Raw genomic sequence first — 11,445 nt, 5'->3', positions numbered from 1 at the left:
TATCTGGCATCGTTGATCAAAACATGGTCCTTCATGTTTAGCTGCCCGAGAAGATCCCTGAAGAACCGTGATTCAACTCCATTTGAAAGATGTTATCCCATACTTAAAAAAACAGACATTAATACACAACATTTGCTAATATTCAATTATCATAAACTATCAATATTTATATATTTATTATAGTCCGAGTGCTGGAGTTAGGGTTGTCTATTTATTTGCCGGATCACAATTATTTATCACAGTTGACTGGATAGGCAATCTGGGGATTCTGGCTATCAGTCGTTGAGGGCTTTGACAGCTGGAGATACTGCACTGACCATTGCTGTGTGCTGAATACAATCGCCACGATGTTTGAGGAGGCTAGTGAAGTGTTCGATAACATGTTTAAATCTTCTTTTCCCCTCACTTTTATTGTATTTATCCCGGCGGTGCTAATCTTGGTGTCCCCGCTCCCGGCCGAGGCGGCACATGAGTTCACGGTGTACCGCATGCAGCAGTACGACCTGCAGGGACAGCCGTACGGTGAGAGAGCTATTTCTGAACCGAAACCCGGTGGAATAAATACGAACGATAATACCAATTTAACCCGGCGACAAGCCAGGACGGTCTGAGACCGCTAATATTTGAATTAGCTTCGTTGTGTCTGTAATATTTAATAACATTTCAGTGACAGAATGCAAGCGAGCACTGTCGAGCTAGCTGCTAATGTAGCATAGCTTCGCCTGTAGCAGCGTGATGCTAGCTGACGTTTCTCGAAGCAAAATGAAAATAAAATGTAATATGAGAGCTATTTTAAAACGTGCGGCGGTATTGTGCGACAAATCTGTGAAAACAACATGTAACCTTATTAAACGGGGCACTGGAGACGCGGATTATCAGAACTTGCTGCTGGTGTCACTTTTACAAAAATGAATGAACGGACAAGCTTCATGGTTTTGAATTGTCCTTTACTTATGATCAGCTTGAGGCTCAGCTTCTTAGTTCAAATATATTGATCTAGGATGGGTTTTTGTCTCATTTATGCCTGGGGTTATTTACATGACATATAATTCTTGCCCTTTTCTCTCATCATCAGAGACCTGAAGTATTGTTTCATGATGGATTTGTCCTTTCAGGCACCAGAAATGCCATCCTGAACACAGAGGCGCGTACTGTGGAGGCAGAGGTACTGAGTCGTCGCTGTGTTATCATGCGGCTGCCAGACTTCTCCTACCAGGAGTATCAGAAAGCCTTACGCCAGTCCGCTGGCGCTGTGGTCATCATCCTGCCCAAGAACATGTCTGCTGTGCCCCAGGACATAGTACAGGTGATTTTACACTTAGACACAAGGAGAAGTAGAATTTTGTTGTGATGCATGACATACGTGCCGAGCTGCTCTTAGGAAGCAGTGGTCCCTATCGCAATCAAGCAGCATCTGTCTGTTTCTCCTGATAGATTTACCAGTTTAAGGAGAGTTGTTTCAATTCTCTCTCTCTTCTATTTCTTTGCATTGTAAAAGTGATATCACCAACTTTTGTGTTTCACAAGAGCTCACACTCTTTCAAATAATCTCTGTCCATATTTGTAGAGGCCAGTGTGAAATTATATGATATGCTCTGATGGCAGGGCCATCTGTCTAATTCATATATTTGAAGGTTAGTGACACTTAACAACAAAGAGAGGAAGAACTGTGAAAGTGTCCCCAGTTTGCATAGATGTCATCCACATCCATCCACTTATAGTGAATTAATGTCAAGGCAATTTTATTTTTTGGTCAGAATTGTTTCAAAGTGCTGTCTGCTCTCATCTTAATTCCAACACTTTGTTGTTGAACTGTTGCTCTTCCCTGTGTTTTATCCTGTGCAGCAATTCATGGAGCTGGAGCCAGAGATGTTGGCCACAGAGACCATCGTCCCCGTCTACTTTGCGATGGAGGACGATGAACTGCTGTCCATCTACACCCAAACCCTGACCTCCTCCTCTTCACAGGGCTCATTATCAGCTGCTGAAGGTATTGAATCTGTCGTTGACGGAGCTTATTTTTTGGGTTGTCAGGAGCGAAATTTGGCATTATTTGATATTAAGTTTCTTCTGTTTTGCTGTAGTGTTGCTGCATACGGCCACAGCCAATGGCTTCCAGATGGTCACCAGTGGAAGTCAGAGCAAAGCCATCAGCGACTGGGCCATCACCAGTTTAGAGGTGAGAGGCTGAACTGAATCCCTTATTTGAAGAAGACTTCAATAATCCCCTTTATACATACGTGTATCTACTGTATATACATGTACAGGCCCTGAAACAAACACACACACACACACACACAAGAGCGTCAACTGGCCACCTCTCCATTGTCAGTTCTCTCTCCCATCATTTTGGTTCACATGGGCTTTGAACCAGCCACCCTCCGGTCCCCAGTCAAAGACCCAGAGGACTGAGCTCCTGCCGTGGAGACCGTGACAAAATAACACATTTACAGGTAGTCACAAATAGCGTCCAACCAGTATGGCTCTCAAATGTGCCAGTTTCTGAAAATTACAGATTCTGCCGTTGTCAGTCTTTTATTGACTCATTATTTTATTAGAGCTTGTGAGTTTTTTTAAACTCTGCTGTCAAGTTACTAAATAGAAAAACAAACAACCACACCAGCAGGTTTGTGCTGGTAGAAATGTCTCCTAGGATCACGTGATTTGGGTTTGGGGGATGATGTTACATTGACCTCAAGCAGGATGACCACTCAGTGGTAAAGAAACAGAATTTTATGAATTTTTTTTTTCAGTCTTGATGAGAGGAGGATCCTCTGAGTGTTTGATCCAATTAACTCAAGTCTGTGAACGATACTTAGTTATAATTGCTTAGAGTTCAGTATTTTATAAAACAAAACCTGTTTTGCACACAGTCCACGGTTCAGTTCCACCTGGGACCTTTTTGTGTGGAGTCTGTATGTTTGTGTGTGGGTTCTCTCCAGGTTCTCTGGCTTCCTCCTACCTCCAAAAACATGCATCTTAGGTGAATTGGTCACTATTAATTGTCTGTAGGTGTGAGTTTGAGTGGGAGTGGGTTTCTATGATTCTTTGTGACCCTGCAAAGAATTGGCAACTTGTCCAGGGTGTACCCTGCCTCTCACCCATAGCCAGCAAAGATAGGCTCCAGCGTAATCCGTGACCAGGAAACAGATTAGTGACTGAAGACGAGACGATAAAACAGTAAACATAAACCTATCACCGTCACAGATTATCGATGGGGTTTTTTGCATGAAAATAAATGTTATTTATGTTTTTCTTTTATAAGAATCCAATGCCGTTGTATTTGTTTTTAAAACGTTTTGAATGTTCTAGGCAGTTTTGATCCAAGTTTGAAGTCTCGCTGTCTCTCGTTGTGGTCAGTGGCCCAATTTGTATGTCAGCAAAACTGTTGGCTAACTGCCTCCGATTTATTACACGCAGTATTGTTAATGACTGAAGTCATTCTATTTCTAAAAGTTGTTTCATGCCTGTGTTTTCTCTTTATTCATCAGGGTCGTCTGGCAGGAGTCGGAGGAGAAGATCTGCCCACTATTGTCGTGGTTGCTCACTATGACTCCTTTGGTGTTGCTCCAGTATGTTCACTGCTTTTCTTCTCCTACAAATATATCCTGACATTTTAGAAGCATACTGTCTATTTTGCACCAGAGGAAGTATCTGTTCTGTTCTGTTCAATTAAATCCCCTCATTTATTCTCAGTTGATTTAATTTGAGTCTTGATTCAGTAGAATCTCAGGACAACAAAAAAAGGCAACACAGCTGTGAGGGTAACGGCAACACAGGCCAGGAAAATAATCTGTGTGTGTGTGTGTGTGTGTGTGTGTGTGTGTGTGTGTGTGTGTGTGTGTGTGTGTGTCTCCCCCCAGTGGCTGTCGTATGGCGCAGACTCAAACGCTAGTGGGGTGTCGATGTTATTAGAGCTCGCTCGTCTCTTCTCCAAACTTTACACGTACAAGAGGACACACGCTGGGTGAGTAATGAGGCCACCATAACCGTTGTGGATCCTTCCTGAGCTCCTAAACAGTTACCATCCCATAATAACATTGTGCATGTCCGTATCCTCTTATTTACTAAAATTATATCAACACAAACACCTCAAAGAAGCTCTCTGCTTTGCATTCACTGTATACATTATGCACACAGTGCAGACGTTCTATTGATTGCTGACCTGAGTGGTTTATCCCACCATAAGATAAAATGTATTTGTTACATCTGTCAGATTTATGGTGTTAGTGTCCTCCAAATGCTTTTTGAGGGCTTTATGGAACATTATCTAAGTACTCCACCGCCAAGAAGAATCACCCCTGAGTGTGTTAAACATTTAGAGCAGTCAATAATATGATACACACTCTGTCTGACATCCAAATGTACTTAATAGTAGCTGAGTGAAGGAACTCGCCTCTTACAGAGCATGTTGATTAAAGGAATTATGGACCGACAGGGAAAGAAGATATTCAGACTCCTTCAGTCTCTATTTCCAGGCTTTTAGGTACCGGTTCCTCCTCCTCCCTCCTCCCCCCTCCAGGGTTCCTCGGTTGATGTTTCCTGCAGGTCTGACCTGATTATATTTTGTGTTCAGGTACAACCTGCTGTTCTTTGTATCCGGTGGGGGGAAGTTTAACTACCAAGGCACCAAACGTTGGCTGGAGGACAACCTGGACCATACAGGTACTGTTCAGCTGTCCAGTACAATACTGACAGAATGCCTTGTCAGTTTCTTTTGCATCTGGTAATATTTGATTTGATGATCGGTCCACAAGAAAATTCTTTAAAAAACTCAAAATTTTAATCATTTTTTCATTTGATGATTTGAAAATTAAAAATAGAAAGGTTTTTGGCTATATTATTTCCAAATCATTGAGTAGTAGAAACTTTGAAGAGCTAATTAGAGCTTGATGGCTGAGCGGTGGTGAGAGATTATTTTTATTTAACACCCTAATCTCAGGATTAATAAATAGTTGTTTATCAAAAAGTAAAAAGTAAAATAAATTTACACTCCAGCTCAGTAAGACAATAGTGACACACACACGCGCGCGCGCACACACACACACACACACACACACACACACACAGCAGTACGTGTCTGTGTTGATAAAGACCATCTGGACTGGTAGGAACAGTTTGAGGGTGTTTTCCCTCTAATCCTAACTTGATGACAGATTATTATATGGAGCTGTTTGCTTTGGTAAAAATCCGTTTACGTTGCATCTGTTCAAAAAGTCGTTAACTTATGAACTTTTCCCTCTGTACACTTCTGTTTTATCCAGACTCCAGTCTCCTGCAGGACAACGTTGCCTTTGTGTTGTGTCTGGACACGCTAGGGAATGGAGATTCTCTACACCTCCATGTGTCCAAACCTCCTAAGGAGGGAACTCCTCAGTATTTTCTGCTCAAGGAGCTGGAGTTGGTAAGTTTTCTTTAAGGTTCAAGAATTTTTTTTCATGAATACCAACCTATGTGAACACTTTCATTTTTGAATATTAGTTAAAAAATGTGTCAAATCCTATTTGACAGATAGCTTTTAGGATTACATACATTAGGATTATGTTTCTGCCCCTCAGGTGGTTGCTAGTCAGTACCCAGAGGTCAAGTTCTCGATGGTCCATAAGAAAATCAACCTGGCAGACGACATGCTGGCCTGGGAGCACGAACGCTTTGGGATCCGCCGCTTACCAGCTTTCACATTGTCCCATCTGCCGTCCCACCGCCTGGCGCAGCGCTCCAGCATCATGGACGTGCGGTCAGTGTCCCCATCTTCTCGCCACGGAGCGGGAGAGCCCACTGCTGGGTGGGTTTCATTACTGCAAGTCTCTGAATCATCGAAAGAAAAGAGTTTCCACTGTATCCCCCGGTCATTCTCATCCACGCCGTCAGTGTTGTTGTAGACTCATCCCGTTCCCCTTCCTCTGACCCACTGAGCTCTGTTACATCCCGTTACATCCCTTGAAGACTGGAGTGTCATGAGGATGTGAGCAGTGCTTACTAAACATCATTTATGACATGAATACCTGTGTGAGTGCAGGACCAACACCATGTCCTCAAGTCTAACTGTATTCTGTTGTTCTGGCTAACGTTTACCATCCGTCTCCATTTATAACCATTTATCTGTTCAGTGTTGCGGTTTCACATTTGAGGCATCACATGTTTGGATATTTGCTGAGCCGCCATGTAGAGGAAGCTGCTACTAGCTTCTCCTTCCACTTCCTCCTCTGGGTTTCTAGATTCTTGCTGGTATATTTGTCTTCAGTAAACCATCGCTTATTTGCACTTAAAGATGCACGGCTTCACTACATCGCAGATTTTTAGCAGGTAGTCATGTGCTACCGTATGCGCATTCTATTGGCTGACAGCATCCGTGCGTGCACTGCGTTCCAAGACGCACAAAACGCAGCGCACTTCCGTGTGTTAAACACTTTTCTTTGATACAAAAGTGCTTTAAACAGTCAATAAGAGTGTGGGGAAAAGGTAATACAGATAGAAGGTGGTTTAATATCAGTATGGGGAGGGTTCATAAACGTTTAAATTACCAAAAATAATAAAAATGGTCACTATATCGCAGAATTTCGTTTTTCACTGGAACGCAATAACCGCAAGTAACGAGGGATTACTGTGTTTCATTTCCTCTAACTGTCTTTGGTTTGCGTGTGTGTGTGTGTGTGCGTGTGTGTGTGTGCCTGCATGCCTACAGGCCTCATGTAGACATGCAGAAACTCAGCAGGAACACTAAAGTAGTGGCAGAGGCTCTGGCCAGGGTCATCTACAACCTGACAGAAAAGGTAAAGGCCCAGAGGGAGAGGACGCCTTGATGTTTGACACCTCCCACTTTTAAGTCATCACGCCACATGTTTGTTGATCATGTTTGTTGTTCCTGGGTCACACAGGGGGCACCCAGAGATCTGCAGATCTTCACTGAACAAATGGTGAGTCGCTGAATTCTGCTGGTCTAAAACCAACAGTTCAGTCAGTTGAGCAAACGTTAGTAGGAGTCGGGGGTTCAGTGCCCACCACCAGCCCTTCACTTCATGTCAGGCCACTGTTATTCCTTTTTTCCTGTCACTAATCTCTCAAAGAAGAAATTCCCCAAAAATATCTTGTTTAATTATTATGATTCTATCACTAAATCTTATATTTTTTAATGTTATCTTTCACCGTCTCTTAAAAACTCACATCTCAATTTAAGTAGTGTTGAATTTATTACTCATGTGATGTAGGATGAATGACAAAAATAACTTCTCAGTGTGGAAATTCATTTCTGTTCTTCTTTAAGGCTGTTTCATATAAAAATGTCTTTTTTTGATCTTTGACATTACAGTAATAATGATCATGCTCTGTCCTTGTCTGCGGCGGTTACGGTTTCTGTGACTCCGAGGCGTCTGGAGTTGCTGTGATCTGTTCTCTGTCTGCTCACATCAGCAGGTCCAGGAGGAGCAGCTGTCGGCGGTGGTGGACTGGCTCACGGCTCAGCCCCGCGCCGCTCAGCTGGTGGACAAAGACAGCAGCGTGGTGACCACACTGGAGTATCACCTGGGACACTACCTCAAAGATGTCAAGAGACACTATGTAAAGGCTGACAAAAGGTAAGCAACAGCGTGAAGGAGGGACAATAGAATCTAGTATACTTGGGCGATGCCCCTGCTGGTCACAGTCATGGCTTCACACACTCATACAACAACAGTCTAATACAAAAGAAAGTTAAGTAATTATTTAATTAAACTTTCTACTTGTGACTAAATGGTGCTCTTAGCTCTTTATGTCACATCTATTTAGAAGTTGGACTTAGGATCCTGCTGGGAGTGGGACGTATCTCAGATGAGATGTGAAATTTATTGGGCCATAAGTCAATTCTTTCTATTTTTCTTGAATGGAAACCCTGTGATGGGAGTCTGAGTATTTCTGGCTTCATCTGGATTTTTATGAGTTTGATGTGTAGGAATCTGAGCTGCCAACACTGTAATTAAAGTAGGTATTATAGTAGAGGGATACTTCAGTGTGTTACCTGAAGACTGATCAGTGTTCTGTATAAATGTAGTCTGTTGAAACAAACGGGTTTTTCCACTGCATCCTGTATTAAACTGGACAGCTGGTGCTCCTGTCTGCTGGCATGGAGCCTCTGCACATGAACCACTTCAGGCAGTTTCATGCTGCTGTACTAATGACCAAAGCTGCATAAAGAAACGTGGAGCTGCATCTAATCCTCCTCTTTAGTTGTTTTTGAATGAGTCACTTGTTTTTTTTACCACACCATCATATATTTATTAAGCCATTAGTGGCAAAACTATAAAAGCAAAGGAAAACGTGTGTGTGTCTTAACATCCTGAGATGGTAGACCGGTGAGCTGTGTGTGTGTTGTTGGGGAATAACATGCAGACGACTGTCTGAGTCAACCAGAACACCGACGCGTGTCTTCATCGTAACGGCATGCTTCCTTTGTTTCAGGGATCCAGAGTTTGTCTTCTATGACCAGCTGAAGCAGACGATGAATGCTTACAGGTATGTTTGGAGCTCACAGCTGCAGATGAACAATTGATGCCGTCTCCTCTGCTTTTCATCTGTTGCTCACAGGAGTAAATGAGGAAAATCACTTTAAATAACTGCTCTGCTCTCTCCTCTTTGTCGCTCTGGTGACTCTCAGGGTGAAACCGGCCATCTTCGACCTGCTGCTGGCTGTCTGTATTGCAGCCTACTTAGGCATGATGTATCTGGCTATTCAGGTAAGTCAGTGGGCTTATTGTCATCTGTAGCCCCTTCACTACATGCAGCACATCACAGAAAGGTCTTGTCAGGTCTACTTGTCAACATCTGAGAGGATCATAGACACGATAGTAAATGTTAACCCTGGTAACGTGCTCCTAGCCGCTGCCTGTGTTATTGGACGTAGGAGATGACGCTGCATCAGACAGATTATTCTTATATTTGTGTCTGGAAAGATGAAATTAAAATTAACCTCTCCTTTCTTCTTTTACAGAACTTTGGAGTCTTGTACAGTGTTGTTCGTAGGATCACCCAACCAAAGACAAAGGTCCATTAAAGTGAACAGTGACTTTTTCTTCTTCTTTTTTTAAACAGATATCCCCTTTTTTTTCTGTAAATCAACCAGTAAGAACTGACTCTGGGCCTATCCAGTGTTCTCATGATGATTTATAAACCAGCAGAATCACTTCCTGTTCCCTCGTCCTGATCCTCTATGGTGAACTATGATGTCAGCTCCAGCCCTGCTGCAAGCTTAATCCCTTTGGCCTCACGGACCAGAATATTCAGGAATCATTTTTGCACTCCCTCTTTTCACGAACACCGATGTCTTTCACTTACGATAATCTCTTGTGTTGGAAATATTTCCTGTTAATTTGACTCGTGTGAGGGATGATGTACGACTCTTGAGGTCTAGATGAGATTAAGTGAATTTGAGATCGTTTGTGATGTTACTGTAAAACTGATCGCCTCTCCATTCCTCCGTTCAGTATACTGCTCACGATTGTTCTGTCTAACCGATGTTGTCTCAGGCAGCTACAGGGAGAAACTGACCACACAGTTTGTCCCAGAATTTTTGTCCAGAGATTCATTCACCAACCTTGTTTCTAGAGAACAGGTTCATGTATTGATGGGTTTTCCTTTATTGTAATGCTCACATTCGAACACTATGAGTAAATATTATTCTTCCTCTCCATACTCTCAAGTCCACACACCTGCTCTGTGTATAACACCTAAAGATCTTTACTTCAGCAACGTTAGACAATATTGGGTTAGCTCTGAAACAGAAAATTTGAACTTTCAGATTCCTTTTAAAGTTTGGCAAAAGCAACCAGTTTGTCCTGTTACCTCTTGACAGTAACGACGGAGAGGTTCTGTGTGTGATATATCAGAACACGGTTAATAATCCACACTTTAGACCTTCTGCTGCTGTTTTTGAGGATAAAGTCAATCAAAATAACATAAAATCTGCAAATCAAATTAGTCGTGTTACAAAAGATGGAGCTACCATCGTTATTCTCAGATTAATGATCTGACATGATCAGATTAATCAGTGAATGACCCATGAGCCAACTTTTAACCCTTTCCTCCCTTTCCGCACCTGCAGGCGTGATGATTCACGTCACTCGATGGGCAAGAGCCGATGAGTGTAGCACAGGATTTGAACGTTTTAAGACAAATAATGCGTTGATATAGGAAAATGGGATAAATTGTGAGAGAATGAATGCAGGCCTCCAGCTTCATGACCAACATGACCTGATGTCGCCCTCCGCAAGACCACCCCTCTGGCTGATACTTCCTAACCCCCCCACTCCCCCTGGGTGTCCATCTCTACCAACAACCACAACTGGATGAGAAATTTAAAGTTGAAAAAACATTTTGCTGAAATTTTAGATACAATATGTGAAAGAAAAATATATTTGAAGCTGATCAGCGAGGGGGGGGGGGGGGGATAATGTTTCAGGCAGCAGCCCCAGGTGACCGTCAGCGAGCAAAGGGTTAAAGTTGCATTTAGCTGCATTTAAAAAGGGTCAGTATGGAGATAAGAAATGATCAGTGGATAAAAAGGTTGAGTGACACACAGGCAGGTAACTTCTCTAAAGGCTCAGTGACTACCGGTACTCCTAATCTGTCTGAATAAACTGTGACGTCCTGGTTAGATTATCGTGTTTCCATTGGCTTGGTGGAATGGAAAAGACCCCTGCCAAATAGTTATGTATTAATATCCCTTTTACTTCCTGATTAAAATGTAAAGTTCGATAAAATTGGAGCATATTTCACCACAAGTTTACTTTCTGGCCTTTTGTGTCACGCTTTTATGATGCTGTGTGAACATTTGTGTCTTATTTTTCCACTTAAGTCTTCTTTATAGTATGAAATTGATTTTTTTTTTAAAAATCATCCTGCTGATTCTCAAAGTTCATGTCAAAAGCAGTTTTGTATATCAGATCCTGTGTACGGAGTGTGTTGAGTACAATGTACAGCACATAATGACAAGATAAAACTTACCTTTCACTCCCTTATCGGTAGAAAATGTGCTGAATTTGATCTTTTCCTGATTAGCAATAATGTGATTTGACTTGATCAGTGATTTTAAAGCCTTACAGTCTGGGTCACGTCCGCGTTGACCCGCAACCTATCTTAAACACACCTAGAATATTAATTTAATGAGGTATTGATGTATCCAATATTAATGCTGTAGTTTTTGCTTGAACACCCCATCCCCCGGTTTTGCCTTGTGCGTGAATGATGGATGTTTCTTCTTTTTGTATTTTCTGTGTCGCTGCATGAACCTGTGTGCCCTCCCAAACACATCTACATGGTATAAATGACTTTTCTATTTTACCAACACAAAGGAAATACTGTGTGGTTCAGGTGGATATTTAATTTATTGAAACAGCTTCCATTTGTGTAAAATGAACTCACCTCTGATCTGAACTGTTACAGTTTCACAATACCTGATGCAATGAAAATGATATC

General features: G+C 42.2%; 1 protein-coding gene across 4 annotated transcripts; it reads left to right on the top strand.

The window, feature by feature from the left end:
- Positions 1 to 256: 256 nt before the first annotated feature.
- ncln (nicalin) lies at positions 257 to 11,357 on the top strand. Of its 4 annotated transcripts, none has more exons than XM_068318977.1 (15): positions 257 to 522; positions 1,116 to 1,306; positions 1,846 to 1,990; positions 2,085 to 2,179; positions 3,492 to 3,572; positions 3,864 to 3,967; positions 4,577 to 4,665; positions 5,265 to 5,404; positions 5,559 to 5,737; positions 6,686 to 6,773; positions 6,879 to 6,917; positions 7,414 to 7,574; positions 8,434 to 8,487; positions 8,630 to 8,708; positions 8,963 to 11,357. In XM_068318977.1, exons 1-15 carry the CDS (start codon positions 348 to 350, stop codon positions 9,023 to 9,025), a joined length of 1,683 nt encoding a protein of 560 aa, XP_068175078.1. In that variant the 5' UTR covers positions 257 to 347; the 3' UTR covers positions 9,026 to 11,357. The 4 variants fall into 4 exon arrangements, with proteins under 4 accessions (XP_068175078.1, XP_068175077.1, XP_068175076.1 ...); XM_068318976.1 differs by having other exon boundaries at positions 7,411 to 7,574; XM_068318975.1 differs by having other exon boundaries at positions 5,559 to 5,785.
- The last annotated feature ends 88 nt before the right edge of the window (positions 11,358 to 11,445 follow it).

This window comes from Antennarius striatus, chromosome 7, assembly GCF_040054535.1.
Source record: "Antennarius striatus isolate MH-2024 chromosome 7, ASM4005453v1, whole genome shotgun sequence".
NCBI lineage: Eukaryota > Metazoa > Chordata > Actinopteri > Lophiiformes > Antennariidae > Antennarius > Antennarius striatus.
This window is presented reverse-complemented; position numbering and strand designations above follow the sequence as displayed.

Excerpts from the sequence above, each read along its gene's own strand:
- ncln (XM_068318974.1), top strand. The coding sequence starts at position 348 with ATGTTTGAGGAGGCTAGTGAAGTGTTCGATAACATGTTTAAATCTTCT. Across the intron at positions 1,991-2,084 it reads CTCATTATCAGCTGCTGAAG|TGTTGCTGCATACGGCCACA; the intron begins GTATTGAATCTG and ends GTTTTGCTGTAG. Across the intron at positions 2,180-3,491 it reads GGGCCATCACCAGTTTAGAG|GGTCGTCTGGCAGGAGTCGG; the intron begins GTGAGAGGCTGA and ends TTTATTCATCAG.